Source organism: Balaenoptera physalus (genome assembly GCF_965194825.1).
Source record: "Balaenoptera physalus genome assembly, chromosome: 2".
Taxonomy (NCBI): domain Eukaryota; kingdom Metazoa; phylum Chordata; class Mammalia; order Artiodactyla; family Balaenopteridae; genus Balaenoptera; species Balaenoptera physalus.
Window position 1 is genome coordinate 35,332,367 of NC_138883.1, and position 23,902 is coordinate 35,356,268.

At 35.9% G+C, this 23,902-nt stretch overlaps 1 protein-coding gene across 12 annotated transcripts in view; it reads right to left on the bottom strand.

Annotated features, from left to right (window-relative positions):
• Nucleotides 1-23,902, bottom strand: part of GPHN (gephyrin) — a 638,461-nt gene that overhangs the window by 394,823 nt on the left and 219,736 nt on the right. For all 12 annotated transcript variants that reach the window (XM_082451600.1, XM_082451601.1, XM_082451602.1 and 9 more), the window contains exon 3: nucleotides 9,298-9,355. In XM_082451600.1, coding sequence (XP_082307726.1) covers nucleotides 9,298-9,355 — 58 coding nt within the window. The remainder of the gene's footprint in view (nucleotides 1-9,297; nucleotides 9,356-23,902) is intronic.

A 23,902-nucleotide genomic window follows, 5' to 3' on the forward strand; every position in this document is an offset into this window, starting at 1 on the left:
CTGATAAACTAACAAATTTAGCTTCTTGCTCTTTTAGAGAGATTATCAGCCGACCCTGAATTGTTTACCACCAAAATATCCATTGTTTTTGAGATTGACCTTAGGCTTGAACTTCCCCAAATTGTTTCAAATAAGGCCTTTCCTTTGGGAATAGCTTAAGAGTAATACATTCTTATGGACTAGCCTGGAAAAAATCTTTAAGCCACTGTTCCAAGTGCTGTTGTAGGGGTGGTAGCCTTTGGTCTGCTTGGGCTGCCTCTCCTAATGTGGATGTTCTGCCCTATGAGCAAGCTGGAGTGAGGATGATAAGGCCTCCAGTATTCTCAGTGTGCTGCATCAGGACTAGAGCTACCCTCCTATGAATGGGGGCTGGGTAAAGGAAGGGAGCCCCTGACTTTTGACTGCATTCATCAGGAATCTAACCTCTGCAATTCAGAGTTGGAGGCATAAGAAATGATGAAGGCCTGCCCATCTTGGAGAGATACCATAACCCTTAATTGGGAGCTGAGGGGAGAGGGAGCCCCATAGACGAGGCCACATCTACCCAGAGTGAAATTTCCATCAAGAAGAGGAGGGGTTACTCCTACACTGTTGGTGGGAATGTAAATTGATGTAGTCACTATGGAAAACAGTATGGAGACTCCTCATAAAACTAAAAATAGAATTACCATATGATCCAGCAATCCTACTCCTGGGCATATATCTGGCCAAAACTATAATCCAAAAAGATACATGCACCCCTATGTTCATAGCAGCACTATTCACAATAGCCAAGATGTGGAAATAACCTAAATGTCCATCAACAGATGAATGGATAAAGAAGATGTGGTATATATTTACAATGGACTACTACTCAGCCATAAAAAAGAACAAAATAATGCCATATGAAGCAACATGGATGCAACTAGAGATTACCATACTAAGTGAAGTCAGAAAAAGAAAGACAAATACCATATGATATCACTTATATGTGGAATCTAAAATATGGCACAAATGAACCTATTCTACAAAACAGAAACAGACAGACATAGAGATAAGACTTGTGGCTGCCAAGGGGGAGAGGGGGAGGGAGAGGGATGGACTGGGAATTTGGGGTTGGTAGATACAAACTATTATTACGTTTAGAATGGATAAACAACACAGTCCTACTGTATGGCACAGGGAACTATGTCCAATCTCCTGGGATAAACCATAATAGAAAAGGATATTTAAAAAAGAATGTATATATGCGTAAAACTGAGTCACTCTGCTGTACAGCAGAGATTGGCACAACACCGTAAATCAACTATACTTCAGTTAAAAAAAAAAGATGAGGAGGGGTTAAAATAAAGAGAGAACGCATTCCATTTATAGTAGGAAACAAAAAATAGGACATAAACTCTTTGCCTAACCATAGGTCTTGAACATTTTTCCTTTTATTCTCTTAACAGCTTTTGTTTTACATTTAAATCTATAATCCATTTTGAGTTAATTTTTATATAAGAGGTTTAAAATGGGTGAGGTTAATTTTTTTGCTTATGGATGTCCAACTGTTCCAGCATCATTTGTTGAAAAGGTGATCCACTGAAGTACTTTTGTAGCTTTATTAAACATCAAATGGACATATTTGTGTGAGTCTACTTATTGGTTATGCATTCTGTTTCACTGATATATCTATCTATCTGCCAATACTACACTACCTTGATTACTGTAGCTAACAGTAAACCTTATCATTGGGTAGAGCTAGTCCTTCCCTTTATTCTTTTTCAAGATTGTTTTAGCTATTCTAGAACCTATGCCTTTCCATATAATTTTAAAATAAATTTATGTAATTGTATGTCTTAAAAAAAACTTGTTGGGTTTTTTAACAGAAAGTGCATAAACCTATATGTCAATTTGGAGAACAATGACACCCTTACTATGTTTAATCTTTCCATCCATGAACATGGTATGTCTGTCCATTTCTTTGTCCTTTTATTTCTTCAGCATTTTGTAGTTTTAAGCATACAGATATGTGTGTTCTTAAGTGCGACCTATTTAATTTTATTTGAAGTAATTGTAAATGGTATTGTTTTAAATTTCAGCTTCCTACTGTTGTAATTATATAAAAATCAAATTGACCTTTTTGATGTTGATCTTATATCCCCCAAATTAACTGAACTGACTTATTAGCTGCAGTTTTTCTCTAGATACTTTTTTCTACATAGACAATCATGTGATCTGCAAATAGGGAGTTTTATTTCTTACTTTCCAATCTTTGTGCCTTTTAATACGTTTTCTTGCCTTACTGTGCTACTGAGAACTTCTAGTGCTCGGTTGAAGGTAAATAGTGACAGCAGACAACCTTGCTTTTTTCCTGATCTTAGGAGGAAGGCACTCATTCTTTCACCATTAAGTATATTGTTAGCTCTAATTTTTTGTAGATGTTCTATATCAAGTTCAGGAGGTTCCCCCCCATTCCTATTTTGTTAAGAGCTTTTTCAAGAACGGGTTTTAGATTTTGTCAAACACCTTTTCTGCATCAATCGATATGACCATATAATTTTTCTTTTTTAGCTTGTAGATATGATAGATTACATTGATTGTTTTTCCAATGTTGAACAAGTTTTTACCTCAAATAAATCCCACTTAGCAGTAGTGTATAATTTTTTATACATTGTTGGATTTGATTTGGTAATATTTAGTAGAGGATTTTAAGTTCGTAAGAGATCTTGGTCTACAGTTTTCATTTTTGTACTGTCTTCTTCTGATTTTGGTATCAATGTAATACTAGCCTCATAAAACAAGGTGGGAAATGACTCAGTAAAGCTGAGTAAAATAGATATTAATTCTTCTTTAATGTGTGACAGAATTCTCCCATGAAACCATCTGGGACTGGAGCTTTACTAGGAGCTTTTTCATTACAAATTTAATTTCTTTAATGGTTATACAACTATGCAGATTGCCTATGTCATTGCGGTTAGTTTTGGTAGTATGTGGGTTTTGAGGAAGTGGTCCATTTCTTCTAAGTTGTCCAATTTATGAGTATAAAGTTTTTCAAAGCCTTTTCTAATTATCCTTTTAATGACTAGAAGATCTGCAGTGATAGTCTTTGTCCAATCCTGATATAGGTGATTGTGTCTTCTTTACTTTTGTTAGTCTAGTAAGAGGTTTACTAATTTTATTGAGTTTTAAAAGAACCAGCTTTTTATTTGATTTTCCCCTGTTGTTTTAATGTTCCCAATTTCACTGATTCCAATTCTTAAGTATCTCCTATCTTCTTCTTGCTCTGACTATATCTGGCTCTTATTTTTCTAGTTTCTTGAGGAAGAAACATTGATTAGTGACTTGAGAGCTTTCCTCTTCCCTAAAAATTAGTGTTTTCATGGTATATCTTTTTCTATCCTTTTACTTTCAACCTACCTATGTCATTGTTTTTCAAATGAGTTTCTTGAGAATGGCATATGTTGGATCATTTCTAAAAATCCATTACATCAATTTCTGTCTTTTAATTGGTATATTTAGATTATTTTTTTTTAGATTATTTATTTAAGGTAATTATTGATATCTCAGGATTTAAATCTGCCATTTTATTATTTATCTTTTGTTTGTATCTTCTGTTTCTCTTTTCATGCCTTATTGTGGATTACTTGAGCACTTTTTAGGATTCCATCTTAACTTAACAGTGTTTTTGAGTACACAATTTTGAATACTTGAGTGGTTGCTTGGTGTTTCAATATACAGATGTAACTTAAAACAGTCTACTGGTATTGGCATTTTATCATTTCAAGTGCAATACCGAAACTCTACTTCCACTTAGGCACCTTTACCCTCCCACATTTTAAATATGATTATGTTCATTATTTACTTTACATACATTGTGCACATCATATGGTGTTATAATTTTTGCTTCAACCTTCAAATGTGATTTAAGAAAATCATAAAAAAAGATCAGCTAATCTATTTACCCATTCTGCTGTTGTTCTTCCTTTCTGAATTTTCAAGCCTTTTTCTCTTATCATTTCCTTTCTCTTTAGAGAATTTATTTACCCATTCTTTCAGGGTAGGTTTTCTAGTGACAAATTCTTTTATTTTTCTTTTGTCTGAGTATCTGCTTCCCATTCATTCCTGAAGGATAATTTGACTGGATGTAGACTTTGTGCCTGGTAGTTCTTTCTTTCAGCACTTGAAAAATGTTGTGCCGCTTTCTTCTGGAGTCACTGCCCACCCCGCCACCACCACCCCCCCCACCCACCTTCAGTGTTTTATATTGGAGATGGTACTTTTCAGTTCTGTAATTTCCATTTGGTTCCTTTTTGTAATTTCTATTTTCTTCATTTGTTTCAAGAGAATTAGTAATAGCTTGTTGAAGCATTTTTATGATTAGTTGCTTTAAAATCCTTGTCAGATAATTCCAACATGTGATTACTCTTCATATTGGTGTCTGTTCACTGTTTTCTTCTCATTCAAGTTGTTATTTTCATTGATCTTGGTATGATGAGTGACTTTTGACTGTTCCCAGGATGTTCTGGATATTATGAGACTCTGAATCCTATTTAAATCTTTTTAAGATGTCCTCTTGTTGACTTGTAGTATAAGGGCCATATGTTCAGCTTCTTACTGGATCCCACTGACACCACTCTGGCAGAAGTGAAGCACTGATTCCCACTGCCTCATTGAAGACAATAGGGTAGAAGTTTAACTCTTCTCTTAACCTTGCTGAAACCTTTCTGGTGAAAGTGGTGCATCACCTTGCTCCACATTGTTGTTAGTATGAGATATTCAGCTCCCTGCTGGACCCTGTTAACACTGAGAGGGGAAGTAGAAGGTTGACTCATACTGAGAGTGCAGTAACATCTCCACTGATGTTGATGTATATGAGGGTGGAGTGTCATCTCCCTTAAAGGCCTCATTAACACAGTAAAGGGAGGGTGAAGTAGAGTGGTGACTAGTCCTATCTTGCACTGTCTCTTGGTCTAACTTCTGCTGGGTTGGGGGAGTCTCAGCTCATCACTGGACCCTACTGACACTACCCTGCAGGAGGAATCAGAGCATAACCTGTTTCCACTGGGCTGGTGATAGAAGATCAACTCCCCACTTGGTCCCCACTACCATATTCTGGCAGGGAAATAAGAGAACTGTCTACTCTGCTATGTGAGAGATGGAAGAATAGCTAGCTCCCTGATCACCCCACCAACACCACTGGCAGGGGGGATTCAGAGATCTGCCACCTGCTTCTGTCAGGTGGCAGGGGGTGAGGCGGAAGATCAGCCCCCTTCTTGGCTCTGCTGAAACTCTGGGGAAGTTAAGTAGTTTTCCCATTGGCATTTGGCTGGAGTAGGGAGGGTATGCCAAAAAGGCTTTCTGTTCTGTTAGTCCACCCTTGTCTTGGGTCCTTTGGCAAGAGGGAACAGGCTTTTCTAGGTGCTTTTCTTCTCTGCCTGTTGGTGGTTCCAGGTTGGAGGCTGGGTAAAATGGGAGATAAAAAGAAACCCAGGTAACTCACTGCCATGTCATTCCTCAAGTCCTGAAGTCCTAAGGCAGTCTGATTTCTTCTTCTTACCTTTCAGAGTCTTTCTGTGCTTATTTTTTAATATAAACAAACAAAAGTCCAGGGATTTTTAATTGTGAGAGGAAAGATTTTGGAAGAACAGGGCTACTCCACCTTGGCTAGAACCAAAAGTCTCCTCAGTAGGAACACTTTTGAACTTGACAAACTCAGTGTAATATCTGGAGCAATTAATACATGAGCCAACAGAATAAAAAAGAAAAACAACATACAACCTTTCCTACTATACAAAAAAAGCACTCTAATCATAATAGTATGGTGTTAGCAAAGGAACAGCTGAATAGATCAATGAAACAACAGTTCAGGAAAAGACAGATTTGTGTATGTGTATGTGTGTGTCTAGGCATATGAAAATTTAATACATGGTACATGAGGCAATTCAAACCATAGGGGGAAAAGATGGGTTTTTCAATAAATTGGGCTGGGGAAATAGATACATTTGGAAAATATTATGAAAGTTTAGTCATCTCATTTGTAAATAAAAACAAATTTATACCAATATAAATTGCAAATAGATTAAATATCTCTATTTTAAATAAATTCAGCCAAGTGGCAGTATAAATTGGCCTAACTACCTTGGAAAACAGTTTGATTTCATCCAGAAAATATACATTACTAAAACTCAGGAATCCCATTCCTCAGTGTATACTTCAGAGAAACTCTTACACAGGATATTTTTATAAGAATTTTATAGCATCATTTTTCATAATAGCTCCAAATGGAAATAACTTGAATATCCTTCAACAGAAGGATATCTCAATAATTTGTGGCACAATGCACTATTTTACAGCAAAAAATAAAACAAAAAAAAAACACCAAAAACAATGCCCCCCAAAACCTTAGCTATAGAAAACAACCTGATGAATCTCACAGTATTGAAAAAAAGAAGCAAGGCACAATAGATTGAATACAATGCAACTCAATTCATACAAAGTTCAAAGAAAAACAAAAATAAATTGTAATACTGAAGGATGTATACATATACAGTAAAACTAAATAAAAGCAAGGAACTGATAATGATAAAAATTCAGGGTATTGGGTGGAAGAGATGGTTGTGATTGGGCTAGGAATGTATTTGCTCTTTATCCCTTAAGGCTTTGGCCAAGCAGTCATTCAATATGAGGTGATTTATGGTAATTAATACATGTACGCTTAATTCAAACTATGTATGAACTAAATAATGATTTCTGGTGCTAGAAACATTGTGAAAGATTACCACATTTGACAAAAGTTGAATTATGCTTCATCAACCAATCATATCTTTTTAATAGTAAATATACACATGCATATTTATTTATACATGGTATACTACAAAGAATATATTTCAAATTTAGACTCAATTGTACTATTTAGATAATTTAAAATTACTCATATACTAGCCAAATAAAATAAACATTACAACCAGATGTTTCAAATTTCCTCCAATCAAAACAAAAAGATATCAGCTGAAAATACTAATGGTGCCAAAAAATGTTGAAATATTTTATGACTGTTTTTCTTCCAACACTTTTGAAAGGAAGAATCAATTTTACATTTTTTTATACCTCAGGCCTCAAACTCTCTAAAGCTGTTTTAGATACAATAACAGTAATTGATGGAAAAAAATCACTATTACATGTCATCCATGAATCATGTTTTTTTCAAGGAATCTCTTGAGGAGTAACTGTTAAAATTCTAGAATTAAAAAGAAAACACAATGAAAAACACTACTCCTTTACAGAAAAGTCATTACTAAAAAATAGAAAACATTTCTGCTAATTAATTAAACTAATAAAAGAGTATATTTATCCTCTGTTTCTAGGATGGGCCTTCCCCAAGGCAACAGTTTTGGGCCACTATTATGATCTCATATAGCTCTTTTAGGCAATTCCATTAACTAGCATGGCCTCAGCTAACTTTTGAATAATGACAAATCTCAGTATCAACTGAAAGACAGAATTATCTTTCTTCTGAGTTACAAGCTGATTTACCCAATGGCTTAGTGGATATATGGTTACCTAAGAGGAACCTCAAATTCAGTAAGTCCAAAACTTACCCTATTTCCTCTCAAACTTATTCCTTGTTTTGCACCTCCTCTTTAGGTTAACAGCAACACAATCTACTCAGATTCCCAAGGCAGAAACCTAGGTCAACCTTTCCATCTTCCCTTAAACATCCAGTAAATCACCAAGTATTGTTGATTCTATTTTCTTAAATAATATTTCTTGAATCTGAGTTTTTTTTCTTCAGCCTCACTGCCACTGCTTTAGTTCAAGTTTCAATTGTTGCCTATATTCCTGCAATCTGGTCTCCTTCCTTATAGATGGAACCTCTTCTTCTCCACTGAAATAATTTTTCTCACTCATCAAAGAAAAACCTAATAAAATCACCAACCTGATTATGCCACTTTCTTTCTTAAAATCACATAATGGCACCCCACAGTTTTCAGTTTAAAATCCAAATTTCTTAACATGGCATAAAGGCCCAATAACAGTCCTACATCTCAACAATCTTTATTTTACACGTGTGATCTATCTGGTGTCATATTATCTCCTATTTATGCGTTCACAAGTGCCTCTGCTTCTGTACAGAATTCCAATTTGCTTAGTATACCTCTTGGAAAGATTTTGCTGATTATCTTTTTTGAATGACCAAGTGTCCTTCCTTCCGATGTATTTCATAGAATACTTTGTTTACCTTTATCACTTAAACACATATTGCAACTGTAATATAAGACAGAGCACCTTCAAGCACCATAAAAAATTAATTTCAACAAGCTCACCTTTATTAATTCCCATTTTATCTTCTGAAAAATGAGAGATATGGATTAGACACAAGGTTCCTCTCAGCCAAACTACTTTATGAATTTATGTCAAGTTGGAAAGAGTCTCTTGACACTCCTGACTTTTTTCCCCCACTTACTGCTAGAATACAATCATGGTATTAATTACTGGTGTTGTCCACACAGAACACCTGAGATACTGAAAGTAACAGTATAGAACATGAACATGAATTTAACTTATTTAAAAATAATGTAACCAAGTTTAGGAACTGTTTACTAAGATTTGAATTTATTGAACTTGATTTAGAAAAGTCTGATCAAATCAAACTTAACAATTTGTTGAGATCTTTACATGTCACTGTTAACAGCTCAACTCAGTCTTGTTTACCCTTAATTATTGCTATCCAATTGTTAAATTTTATTCATGGAAAAGACTAAGTTCAGTTCTCTTTAGACTGTAAACTGCTTTTAGAAAAGGGCCACGTGTTATGCTAGAAGACTAACAGTCCACAGGATTTAGTAAAATGTTAGAGACAGAAAAATAACAATGCTGTAATATTCAAAGAGTAAGGTCAATTTTTCATTTATTGTACTGTCAATTTTAAATTGAAATTGACCTACTGTGTTATCAAAGGAGCCAGGAAGTATATACTAGAAGACTAATATTATTTATAAGTGGTGAAAGATTATAGGGAAAAGAAATTAAAACAAGATTTTAAAAAATCCATTATGCATACTAATGCTTATAAAGTGCTTTCTTAAGTAAATTTTCAATGAATTTTACAAGAAAGGGTTGCTTTCTTTATTTTCCTAACATGTACTGATGATGGTAGATGAAATCTCATGATGATTATCTGATATGTATACTTTAGTTCAAACAGGATAACTGGGAATTAAATGATGCCCTAACACAGCCAAAGATTCAACAGTATAAAGAAAAAACAATTATTTGCCCACCTTCCCGCCGAGACACTAATTCTTTGTAGAGGTGAAAAACGCCATACTATACCTTGATTTCTTCTATTTCATCTGGTACTATCTTGTATGCTGATATAGTCCCACCCAACCTGAAATTAGGAGAAAAAAAAATTCTCAAAACCGGCAACAGTGTATTAAAAATATGGACTATTTCTGCCATTAGCATCAGAGTGCCACCAATAATTGCCTATTACCCACCCCAATAACCATGGAGGAAAAACAACCATTTTGTACTCAGGTTTTCCATATAGTAGTTTAAAAAGGTAGTGAATGACTACTGCAAGAGGAAACATAAGTTAGATTTTTAACCATAATTAAACTTCTCTTATCGATGGTTTTAATGATGCTCAAACTGTCACTTTTACTGATAAGATTCTGTCACAACTAAGACGTATCAAGAACAACAGCAGACATTTCTATTTTCATGGCATCATGAAACACAGCCAGGTTTAGAATACCTATCAATTTAACATACCATCAGTATTCTATAGTATTGCACTCAGGAAGACTGATTCCAAATTTCATGTTCTTTCCCTTACAACACACAGCTTTCCTCACTAAAGGAATCATTCTAGAGGTAGAGTGCTCTTTTACTCTAATCAATATATAAAAAGTGGTATTACATTGGCAGTAACACTAGTAGTTATAATAGTAATACTACCACTAGTAGTATACTGAGTATTTACTGTATGCCAAGCATTAAATTGTCAGGTTTTATATGTTTTGTTCTCATTTAACTCTCATAACCTATAATAAGAATTATGAAAAAAATGAGGTAAGCAATTTTTCAAAGGTCCCACAACTAGGAGTGGCAGACTGGGCTTAAGAACTCACTTCCAGAAACTGATAAGCAAATTCTAAAATTCATATGGAAATTCAAGGAACACATAATAGTCAAAAAGTCTTGAAAAGAAGAAAGTTGGAGGAGTTACACTTTCTGATTTCAAGTCACTACAGATCTACAATAATCAAGACAATGTGGAGCTGGCGTAAGGATAGACATATAAAGCAACAGGGTACAACTGAAAGTCCGGAAACAAACATCATATTTATGGTCAACTAGTTTTTGTTTTCCTTTTTATTTTATTGTAATAAATATAGTTAACATTAATGGTTAACATTTTAACCATTGTACACTTAGTGTACAACTAAGTGACAATTACATTCATAATGATGTGCAACTATCATTACTATCTATTTCCAAAACTTATCCATAACTTAGACAGAAACTCTGTAATCATTAAGGAATAACTCCTAATTTTCCCCTTCCCCCAGGCCCTGGTAACTCCTAAACAACATTGTCTTTACGAATTTGACTACTCTAGGAAACTCACATAGAGGAATCATACAATATCTGTCCTTTTGTGTCTAGCAAATTTCACTCAGCATAGTTTTCAAGCTTTATCCACATGGTAGCATGTATCAGAACTTCATTCCAGTTTTATGACTGAATAATATCCCACTGTATGTATATACCACATTTATTTACCCATTCATCTGTTAATGGACACTAAGATTGTTTCAATTTTTTGGCTACTGTAAATAATGCTGCAATAAACATTAGCATACAATATCTGAATCTCTCTTTTCAGTTCTTTTGGGTACATACCTAGGAGGTGGAATTACTCAATCATATGGTAATTCCATGTTTAGCATTTGAAGGACTGCCAAACAGTTTTCCACAGGGGCTGTACGATTTTACACTACCACCAAGAATGCATGATGGTTCCAATTTATCCACATCTTCATCTATACTTGTTATTCTATTTTTTTAATGGCTACCCTAATGGGTGTAAACTGGTAACTCATAGTTTTGAGACTCGCATTTCCCTAATAAGCAGTGATATAGAGCATGGGTCCCCAACCCAGGAAACGGTGGGCAAGTGATGGGCAAGTGACTAAAGCTTCATCTGCCGCTCTCTGTCCCTCGAATTACCACCTGAACCATCCCGCCCTGTCCTGTCCCGTCAGTGGGAAAATTGTTTTACACAAAACTGGTCCTAGGTGACAAAAAGGTTGGGGACCACTGCTACAGAGCATCTTTTCATGTTCTTATTGGCCATTTGTATATCTTCTCTAAAGAAATATCTATTCAAGTGCTCTGGCAATTTTTAAATTGGGTTGTTTGCTTTTTGCTGTTGAGTTGTAAGAGTTTTTCATATATTCTGGATATTAAACTCTTACCTAAGATATTATTTCCAAATATTTTCCCTCATTCTGTAGGCTGTCTTTTAACGTTCTTGATAATACTTTGATACACAAAAACTTTTAATTTTGGTGCCGCACAATTTATGTATTTTTTTCTTTTGTTGCTCACCTTACTGGTGTCATGCATAAGAATCCATTGCCAAATCCAAGGTCTTGAAGATTTATCCTTATGTTTTCTTCAAAGTGTTTTATGGTTTTAGTTCTTCTATTTAGAACACTGATCCGTTTTGAGTTCATGTTTGAATATGGTGTGAGATATGGGTTCAAGTTAATTCTTTTCCATGTGGAAATCCAATCATTTAGCACCATCTGTTGACAAGCTTTTTCTTTCCCAAAGCTGTTTTCAAAGCTTTGACTTAGCACCCTTGTCTAAAATGAATTTTCCATAGATACGGGTTTATTTCTGGATCCTTAATTTTATTCAATTGGTCTATAGGTCTATCTTTTTGTGGTTCTCAGCATAGAAGTCTTCTACCACATTGGTTAAATGTATTCCTAGGCATTTATTTTCAGATGCTATTTTAAATGGCGTAGCTTTTAATTTCCTTTTCAGATTGTTTATTGCCAGTGTATAGAAACAAGTGATTTTTGTGTGTTGATCTTGTACCCTGTAACTTTGCTGAACTTATTTTTTTTTAATTTATTTATTTTATTTATTTTTGGCTGTGTTCAGTCTTTGCTGCTGCGTGCGGGCTTTCTCTAGTTGCAGCGAGCAGGGGCTACTCTTCGTTATGGTGCGTGGGCTTCTCTTGTTGAAGAGCATGGGCTCTAGATGCACGGGCTAAAGTAGTTGTGGCACGCGGGCTCAGCAGCTGTGGCTCGAGGGCTCTAGAGCACAGGCTCAGTAGTTGTGGTGAATGGCCTTAGTTGCTGCACAGCATGTGGGATATACCCGGACCAGCGGCCGAACCCATGTCCCCTGCATTGGTAGGCGGATTCTGAACCACTGAGCCACCAGGGAAGTCCCTGAACTTGTTGATTGACTCTAGTAACTTTCTTGTGGATTATCTATATACAGGATCATATTATCTGTGAATAGAGATAGATTTACTTCTCACTTAACAGGCTGGATGCCTTTTATTTCTTGTCCTTGTCTAAATACTCTGGCTAGAACTTCCAGTGCAATGTTCAATATCAGTGGTGAAAGCAGGTATCTTTGTCTTGTTCTAGATATAAAAAGAAAGCTTTCCATTTTTCACAATTGAACATGGCATTAGTTGTGGGGTTTTCACAAATGCCTTTTATCAGGTTAAGGATTCCCTTCTGTTCTTAGTTTTCTGAGTGTTTTTACCATGAAAGAATGCTGGATTTTTGTTAAATGCTTTCTCTGTGTCATAAGATGATCATGTGGTTTTCTGCTTTTCAATCTTTCTATTAATGTGGTATTATTGCAGTGATTAATTTTCTTATGTTGAACTACCCTTGAACACCTGGGGTAATCTCACTTGGTCGCTGTGTATAATTCTTTTAATATGTGGTTGCATTCAGTGTCTTAATACTTTCCTATTTTGCATCTATATTCATAAGGGTTATTACTCTATAATTTTTCTTTCTTCTGATGTCTTTATCTGGCTTTGGTAGCAAGGTAATTCTGGCCTCATTGAATGAGTTAGAAAGTATTTTCTCCTCTTCTGTTTTATGGAAGAGTTTGAAAAACATAATGTTAATTCTTTAAATGTTTGGAATAATTTACCAGTGAAGTAATCTGGTCCTAGACTTTTCTTTGGTGGGAGATTCTTTTTTTTTTTTTTTTGTAATTAATTTTTATTGGAGTATAGTTGTTTTACAATCTTCTGTTCGGTGGGAGGTTTTTAATTGTTGAAAATCTGTTTACTTGTTACAGATCTGTTGAGACTTTATTTTTATGTCAGTTTAGGTAATTCACATGCTTCTCGGAATTTGTCTATTTCATGTAGGTTACCAAATTTGTTGGCATACAACTGTTTACAGGATTTTTTATAATCATTTTTATTTCTGTAAGGTCAGTAGTAATATTCACATCTTTATTTCTGATTTGTTTTTGTGCTTTCTCTTTTTCTTAATCAATCTAGCTAATGGTTTGTCAATTTTGTTAATTTTTTCAGAGAACAAACTTTTGCTTTTGTTGACTCTGTACTGTTTTTCTATTCTCTATTTAGCTCCACTTTAATCCTTATTATTTTCTTCCTTGATCTTTTCTTTTTTCCCTGCCTCCCTCCCTTCCTTACATTAATTGTCTTATGTATTTAAGCTGATTTTTTTTCTTTTTTTGTAGTGAATCATTTTAATTCCCTTGTCATTTCCTGTTTTACATCTTTTAGGTATTTTTTTGGTGGTTACCATGGGGAATACATTTAATATTCTAAATTTATAGCAACCTAGTTGATTGATAACAACTTAAATCAGCATACGAAATGTCTGCTCCTATACAGGGCTATCCTCCTACTTTTATGTTGTTGTCACAGCTAAGTTTGCTAGTTTTGGAGTTAGTTTTCTCTTCTTCTCTAGTCCTTCAGGGTATAAAGTAGTGTATTTATCGAGGATGTTTCTTTCTTTTTGATGTGGACATTTATAGCTATATATTTCCCTCTGAAAAGTGCTTCCACTGCATCCCGTAAGTTTTGGTATGCTGTGTTTTCATTTACATTTGTCTCAAGGTATTTTCTAATTAACCTTGTGATTTCTTTTTGAACCACTGGTTAAGAGTGAACTGTTTAATTTCCACATATTGTGAATTTTCTAGTTTCCCTCCATTGTTGTTTTCTAGCTTCTTTCCAATGTGGCCAGAGAAAATACTTTGAATGATTTCAATCCTTTTAAATTTACTGAGACATTTTTTTTGTGGCCTAACATTTGGCTTATCCTATAAAATGTTCCAGGTCTTCCTTTGTGTATTATCAGCAATTCCCTTTTGAAACATGACTGTGCTTGTGTCTGTTAATTTATTGTGAGAATTAAATGTGATAATACATTTCCTTAATGTAATTTCCTTTAACAGGCTTCTAATTATATGAATTTTCTGAATGAATTAATCTAGGTAATAAAAATAAAGGAATCTGTAGATAGTGATTACTACCATTACTGAAACAGTTCCAGAAAAAAATTATTGGTCCAAATTCATTAGGAATAGAAATATTTAAAGGTAATTCAAAGTTGCTCAGAAATATTTTAATTTTCTCCCCAACTCTAATCTGCTTCTTCTACAGTTCGCCCCAGTTTTTGTTATGGTAAATGTTAATTGATCCAGTAGTCCATGTCATAAGTGTGGAAATCTTTCAAATGTCTTTTTACCTTTCTCAGTCCTTACAACAAGTAATAACAGTCAAATTTTTATTGGCCTTAATTTATCCGGAAAATAGTCATTCTTCCATTTCCACTTCAGTACTTTAAGATTTTATCATTTCTAACCACAGTTTTAGTAGTATCCTCGCCACAGTTGTAACAAGCCGCATCTTTCTAAAATGTAATTCTTCTCATGTCACATCCTTATTAATTAATGGATAATACCTTAAGAAGTGATGAGAATTCCCTTTATAAACTCGACTCCTCAGTCCATTTCTTGATTCATTTCCTGTAACCCTTTCACAGTACCTCTTTGTTCTAGCCATGCCCAATTGTCACTAGTTTCATAAATGCTTTATGCCTCTCTATTACCTGTACCTTGAATGCTCTTCTACACCCCCAAAACTCCGTATCAACCTTCAGGAGTCAAATACCACTTTGAGAACACTTACACAAACTCTGGAAGCAGAAATAAGCACGTCCTCTACTGTGAATAGTGCCTTACTCACACTTGCATTATAGCTTTTATCCTACTATTGTAATTATCTGTTTAGAGATCTATCTTCTCCACTAGATTATGAAGGTACAGATTATATTTTAAATTACTTTCTATACTTGGCAAATAGTGAGTACTTAAAGCTTGATAAAGCAGCACACATTTGGTAAATTAATGAGAGAGGTTAGAGGAGCCAGACATGTGAATTTTCACCAAGATCTTAAAATCTTTTTTAAGAGCAGTATCTCCAGACTTTCGGATCAAGATGGCTGAGTGGGAGAATGCACGAACACACCAAAAATACATCTACATTACTCTAGGAGGCGGGTCAAAAAGATCTTGCTTTATGTCAGAGAGTGTTCTGCCTATGTTTTCTTCTAAGAGTTTTATAGTATCCAGCCTTACATTTAGGTCTTTAATCCATCTTGAGTTTATTTTTGTGTGTGGTGTTAGGGAGTGTTCTAATTCCTTTCTTTTACATGTAGCTATCCAGTTTTCCCAGCACCACTTACCGAAGAGACAGTTTTTTCTCCACTGTATATTCTTGCCTCCTTTGTCATAGATTAGTTGACCACATGTGCGTGGGTTTATCTCTGGACTTTCTATCCTGTTTCATTCACCTGTATTTCTGTTTTTGTGCCAGTACCATACAGTTTTGATTGTTGTAGCTTTGTAGTATAGGCTGAAGTCAGGGAGCCTGATTCCTTACACTCTGTTGTGCTTTCTCAAGATTGCATTGGCTATTTGGGGTCTTTTGGGTTTCCATACAAATTGTAAAACTTTTTGTTCTAGTTCTGGGAAAAAGACCATTGGTAACTTGATAGGGCTTACATTGAATATGTAGACTGCTTTGGGTACTACAGTCATTTTGATACTGTTGATTCTTCCAATCCAAGAACATCGTATCTCTCTCCATCTGTTTGTGTCACCTTTGATTTCTTTCACCAGTATCTTATAGTTATCCAAGCACAGGTCTTTTGCTTCCTTAGATAGGTTTATTCCTAGGTATTTCATTCTTTTTGATGTGGTGGTAAGTGGGATTGTTTCCTTAACTTAACTTTTACCCTTCTACACTGTTGGTGGAAATATAAATTGGTACAGCCACTATGGAGAATAGTATGGAGGTTCCCTAATAAACGAAAAATAGAACTACCCTATGATCCAGGAATCCCCCTCCTGGGCATATTCCCAGAGTAAACCATAATTCGAAAAGATACATACACCCCACTGTTCACTGCAGCATTATTTACAACAGCCAGGACATTGAAGCAACCTAAATGTCCATCAACAGAGGAATGGATAAAGAAAATGTGGTACATATATACAACACAGTATTACTCAGCCATAAAAAAAGAACAAAATAATGCCATTTGCAGCAACATGGGTGGACCTCGAGACTGTCATACTGAGTGAAGTCACACAGAGAAAGACAAATATCATATGATATCGCTTGTATGTGGAATCTAAATAAAAGGTAAAAATGAACTTATTTACAAAACAGAAATAGAGTCACAGATGTAGAAAACAATCTAATGGTTACCAGGGGGGAAAGGAGGGGAGGGATAAATTGGGAGATTGGGATTGACATATACATACTACTATATATAAAACAGATAACTAATATGGACCTACTGTATAGCACAGGGAACTCTACTCAGTACTCTTTAATGACCTATATGGGAAACGAATCTAAAAAAGAAAGGATATATGTATATGTATAACTGATTGACTTCTCTGTACAGCAGAAAGTAACATTATAAATCAACTATACTCCAATTAAAAAAAAAATCTATATGATGAACAATTCTCACTAAAAAGTAACTGAAAATTGGCATAAAGACTCCTGTACAACTAAGGTTGTAAGATAGCTCCACAGGGAATCAGGAAGCAAGGGAAGTGATCAGGTCAGGACTTGTGCCCCTGAGATGGGACTCAGAGGAAAAGGGAGATTACAGGGGTGGAGAATCTCCCTGGAGAGTGGTTCCAGCCACATATTAGGTGCCCTAGTACTGGAGTCTGACACAGGGAAGATAAGCCCCCTTGGCTGATTGAGCTCTGCTACGACTAACAGGAGGGCTGTTGGGAGCACGGACTTCATTTGTGAGGAGTGAACCAGCATTGGCTTGCTCCCACGGCAGAACAGAGAAGGAGAATTAGGACTGCATGAGTGGCTACCCAGTTTCCCACAACAGTCCCAGCGTGCACCCCAGCCCAAGCTGAGTTAATGCTCCAGCCATGCTTACTTCACCTCAGAGCTCCACAATGGAGTGACAGTTGCCACAACTGGGAAGGCTCAGCTGTGGGAGGCAGAGGTTACTCAGACCTGGGCAGTGTCTGGGCACAGCGTGATGGCCAATGCTGGTGCTTACCGAGAAAGCTTATCAGAAGCAACCCTAATCTCTGCCACTGGCCAGACTTCACAGCCTGCATCCTGATACACATCAAGAGGCCAGGTGGGCTCTGCCTGCCCTGCGGCATAGCCTTACAACATTACAGGGTTAGTGGAGACTGCGGAGGAGTGTGTGGCTGCAGGGGGAAATGGAGACACAGATGCAGCGGGGGCTGTCATCGCAGGCAGCAAATCGGAGGTAGCATAAAACTCTGTGGCCAACCTGCAGAAGCCCATGCCCCATCATGAGCCCAGAGCCTGCATGGCCGCTGTTGGTGCAGCACTGCTCTCCTGGGGCAAGGATGCCAGGTACTGAAAGATGAGACAGTACATACTTTAAGGAAACAAATCCAGCTCATAATCAATATTCAGGGTTTCCGCTCCTTAAACTCGGGATCCAACCCCACCCACAATAGGGCAGAGAGGGACAATGAGTAGAGGAGAAGCACTGCCTTACACTTAACTCTGGCCCTATCCCTTTATCTGCAGCCCTATCCACTACCAAGGTGATAGCTGCCACCACACCCTGAGGAAAGATGTCACTTCTGTTCATGTCAAATCCAGCTCTCACACCAAAGGCACCGGGCACACACAGACTGTATAGGGACACTTCCATACAGGGACATTCTTTCAAGACCGCAACAGGTAACTGTTTTACCTAAATTCATAGTGACAAAAAAATGAAAAAAAAAAATTCAATAAGTGGTGCTGGAAAAACTAGATAGCTACATGTAAAAGAATGAGATTAGAACATTTCTTAACAACATCTACAAAAATAAACTCCAAATGGAGTAAAGACCTAAATGTAATATCTAAAACCATACAACTCCTAGAGGAGAATATAGGCAGAACACTCTTTGACCTAAATCACAGCAATATTTTTTTTTAGATATGTCTCCTAAGGGAAAAGAAAAGCAAAAATCAACAAATAAGACCTTAATTAAAATTAAGTTAATTTTAATTAACTTAAAATCTTTTGCATAGCAAAGGAAACCATCAACAAAATGAAAAGACAACATACTGAATGGGAGACAATACCAAGTGACATGCACAATAAGGGGTTAATATCCAAAATACATAAACAGCTCATACAACTCAAAATTTTAAAAAATCCAGTACAAAAAATAAACAGAAGATACAAATTGACATTTTTCTAAAGAAGACAGATAGCTAACAGACACATGAAAAGAGGCTCAAGACCACTAATTCTTAGAGAAATGCAAATCAAAACCACAATGAGATAGCACTTCACATCTGTCAGATTGGCTAACATCAAAAAGTATACAAGTAACAAATGTTGGCGAAGATGTGAAGAAAAGGAAACTTTTGCACAGTTTGTGGGAATGTAAATAGGTATAGCCATTATGGAAAACAGTATAGAAAGAACTAAAAATAGAATAATCATATGATTCAGCAATTGCACTTCTGGGTCTATATATGAAGAAACTGAAGACATTAATTTAAAAAGATACATGCACCACAATATTTATAGCAGCATTATTTACAATAGCCAAGATATGGAAACAAACTAAGTGCCCATCAACAGATGAATGAATGAAGAATATGTGGTAACTATATATACAATGGAATATGACTCAGGCATAAAAAAAAATGAAATTCTGCCATTTGCAACAATGAGGATAAACCTAGACAGTGTTATACTTAGTGAAATAAGTCAGAAAAAGAAAGACAAATCCTCTATATCATCCATAATGTGGAACCTAAAACATAACTGAAATGAATGTGTATAACAAAACAGATATAGACTCATAAACACAGAGAACAAACTAGTAGTTACCAGTGGGGAGAGGGAAAGAGAGAAGGATAAGATAGCCTCAATTACCAAAGGGTAAGAAGCAGAAGCAAGAAGAACTACACTCCTGCAGCCTGTGGAATGAAAACCACATTCACAGAAAGACAGACAAAATGAAAAGCAGAGGGCAATGTACCAGATGAGGAACAAGATAAAACCCCAGGAAAACAATTAAATGAAGTGGAGATGGGCAACCTTCCAGAAAAAGAATTCAGAATAATGATAGTGAAGATGATCCAGAACCTGGAAAAAGAATGGAGGCAAAGATCGGGAAGATGCAAGCAATGTTTAACAAAGACCTAGAAGAATTAAAGAACAAACAAACAAACAGAGATGAACAATACAATAACTGAAATGAAAAATACACCAGAAGGAATCAGTAGCAGAATAACTGAGGCAGAAGTACGGATAAGTGACCTGGAAGACAGAATGGTGTAATTCACCGCCACGAAAGAGAAAAAAGAAAAGAGAATGAAAAGAAATGAAGCCAGCCTAAGAGACCTCTGGGACAATATTAAACACACCAACATTCGCATTATAGGGGTCCCAGAAGGAGAAAAGAGGGAGAAAGGACCCGAGAAAATATCTGAAGAGATTATAGTCGAAAACTTCCCTCACATGGGAAGGGAAGTAGCCACCCATGTCCAGGAAGTGCAGAGAGTCTCAGGCAGGATAAACCCAAGGAGAAAAATGCCGAGACACATAGTAATCAAACTGACAAAACTTAAAGACAAAGAAAATTATTAAAAGCAACAAGGGAAAAACGAAAAATAACATACAAGGGAACTCCCATAAGGTTAACAGATGATTCCTCGGCAGAAACTCTACAAGCCAGAAGAGAGTGGCATGATATATTTAAAGCGATGAAAGGGAAGAACCTATAAACAAGATTATTCTACCCAGGAAGGATCTCATTCAGATTCAACAGAAAAATCAAAAGCTTTACAGACAAGCAAAAGCTAAGAAAATTCAGCACCACCAAAGCGGCTCTACAACAAATGCTAAAAAAACTTCTCTAAGCTGGAAACACAAGAGGAGAAAAGGACCTACAAAATCAAACCCAAAACAATTAAGAAAATGGTAATAGGAACATACATAGGGATAATTACCTTAAATGTGAATGGATTAAATACTCCAACGAAAAGACACAGACTCACTGAATGGATAAAAAAATAAGACCCATCTACATGCTGTCTACAAGAAATCCACTTCAGACCTAGGGACACGTACAGACTGAAAGTGAGGGGATGGAAAAAGGTATTCCACGTAAATGGAAATCAAAAGAAGGCTGGAGTTGCGATACTCATATCAGATAAAATAGACTTTAAAATTAAGAATGTTACAAGAGACAAGGAAGGACACTAGATAAATGATCAAGGGATCAATCCAAGAAGAAGATATAACAATTATAAATATATATGCACCCAACATAGGAGCACCTCAATACATAAGGCAACTGCTAACAGCTATAAAAGAGGAAATCGACAGTAATACAATAATAGTGCGGGGACTTTAACATCTCACTTACACCAAAGGACAAGTCATCCAGACAAAATTTAATAAGGAAACACAAGCTTTAAATGACACAATAGACCAGATAGATTTCATTGAGATTTATAGGACATTCCATCTGAAAACGGCAGATTACACTTTCTTCTCAAGTGTGCACGGAACATTCTCCAAGACAGATCACATCTTGGGTCACAAATCAAGCCTCAGTAAATTTAAGAACACTGAAATCATATCAAGCATCTTTTCTGACCACAATGCTATGAGATTAGAAATCAATTACAGGGGAAAAAACGTAAAAAACACAAACACATGGAGGCTAAACAATACAATACTAAATAACCAAGAGATCACTGAAGAAATCAAAGAGGAAATCAAAAAATACCCAGAGACAAATGAAAACAAAAACATGACGATCCAAAACCTACGGGATGCAGCAAAAGCAGTTCTAAGAGGGAAGTTTATAGTAATACAATCCTACCTCAAGAAACAAGAAAAATATCAAAATAAACAATCTAACTTTACACCTAAAGGAACTAGAGAAAGAAGAACAAACAAAACCCAAAGATAGTAAAAGGAATGAAATCATAAAGATCAGAGGGGAAATAAATGAAATAGAAACAAAGAAGACAATAACAAAGATCAACAAAACTAAAAGCTGGTTCTTTGAGAAGATAAACAAAACGAATAAACCTTTAGCCAAACTCATCAAGAAAAAGAGGGAGAGGACTCAAATCAATAAAATTAGAAATAAAAAAGGAGAAGTTACAACGGACACCACGGAAATACAAAGCACTGTAAGAGACCACTACAAGCAACTCTATGCCAATCAAATGGACAACCTGGAAGAAATGGACAAATTTTTGGAAAGGTATAACCTTTCACGACTGAACCAGGAAGAAATAGAAAATAGGAACAGACCAATCACAAGTACTGAGATTGAAACTGTGATTAAAAACCTTCCAACAAACAAAAGTCCAGGACCAGATGGCTTCACAGGTGAATTCTATCAAGCATGTAGAGAAGAGCTAGCACTCATCCTTCTCATACTCTTCCAAAAAATTGCAGAGGAAGGAACACTCCCAAACTCATTCTACGAGGCCACCATCACACTGATACCAAAACCAGACAAAGATAGTACAAAAAAAGAAAATTACAGACCAGTATCACTGATGAATATAGATGCAAATATCCTCAACAAAATACTAGCAAACAGAATCCAACAACACATTAAAAGGATCATACAGCATGATCAAGTGGGGATTTATCCCAGGGATGCAAGGATTCTTCAATATACACAAATCAATCAGTGTGATACACCATACTAATAAATTGAAAAATAAAAATCATATGATCATCTCAATAGAGGCAGAAAAGGGTTTTGACAAAATTCAACACCCATTTATGATAACAAACTATCCAGAAAATGGCCACAGAGGGACTCTACCTCAACATAATTAAGGCCATATACAACAAACCCACAGCAAACATCATTCTCAATGGTGAAAAATTGAAAGCATTTCCTTTAAGATCAGGAACAAGACAAGGATGTCCACTCTCGCCACTATTATTCAACATAGTTTTGGAAGTCCTAGGCATGGCAATCACAGATGAAAAAGAAATAAAAGGAATACAAATTGGAAAAGAAGAAGTAAAACTGTCACTCTTTGCAGATGACATGATACTATACACAGAGAATCCTAAAGATGCCACCAGAAAAGCACTAGAGCTAATCAATGAATTTGGTAAAGTTGCAGGATACAAAATTAATGCACAGAAATCACTAACAACGAAAGATCAGAAAGAAAAATTAAGGAAACAATTCCATTTACCATTGCAATAAAAAAAATAAAATACCTAGGAATGAACCTACCTAAGGAGGTAAAAGACCTGTACTCAGAAAACTATAAGACACTGATGAAAGAGATCAAAGATGACATCAACAGAGGGAGGGATATACCATGCTCTTGGATTGGAAGTATCAATATTGTGAAAATGACTATACCACCCAAAGCTACCTACAGATTCAATGCAATCCCTATCAAATTACCAATGGCATTTTTTACAAAACTAGAGAAAAAAATCTTAAAATTTGTATGGAGACACAAAAGACCCCGAATAGCCAAAGCAATTTGAGGGGAAAAAAGGGGAGCTGGAGGAATCATACTCCCTGACTTCAGACTATACTACAGAGCTACAGTATTCAAAACAGTACGGTACTGGCACATAAACAGAAATACAGATCAATGGAACAGGATAGAAAGCCCAGAGATAAACCCACGCACCTATGGTCAACTAATCTATGACAAAGGAGGCAAGGATATACAATAGAGAAAAGACAGTTTCTTCAGTAAATGGTGCTGGGAAAACTGGAGAGCTACATGTAAAAGAATGAAATTAGAACACTCCCTAATACCATACACAAAAATAAACTCATAATGGATTAAAGACCTAAATGTAAGACCAGACACTATAAAACTCTTAGAGGAAAACATAGGAAGAACACTCTTTGATGTACATCACAGCAAGATCTTTTTTGACCCACCTCCTACAGTCATGGAAATAAAAACAAACAAATGGGACCTAATGAAACTTAAAAAGCTTTTGCACAGCAAAGGAAACTATAAACAAGACGAAAAGCCAACCTTCACAATGGGAGAAAATATTTGCAAATGAATCAACGGACAAAAGATTAATCTCCAAAATATATAAACAGCTCATCCAGCTCAATATTAAAAAAAACCCTATCAAAAAATGGGCAGAAGACCTAAATAGACATTTCTCCAAACACATACAGATGGCCAAGAGGCACATGAAAAGCTGCTCAACATCACTAATTATTAGAGAAATGCAAATCAAAAATACAATGAGGTATCACCTCACACCGGTTAGAATGGGCATCATCAGAAAATCTACAAACAACAAATGTTGGCGAGGGTGTGGAGAAAAGGGAACCCTTT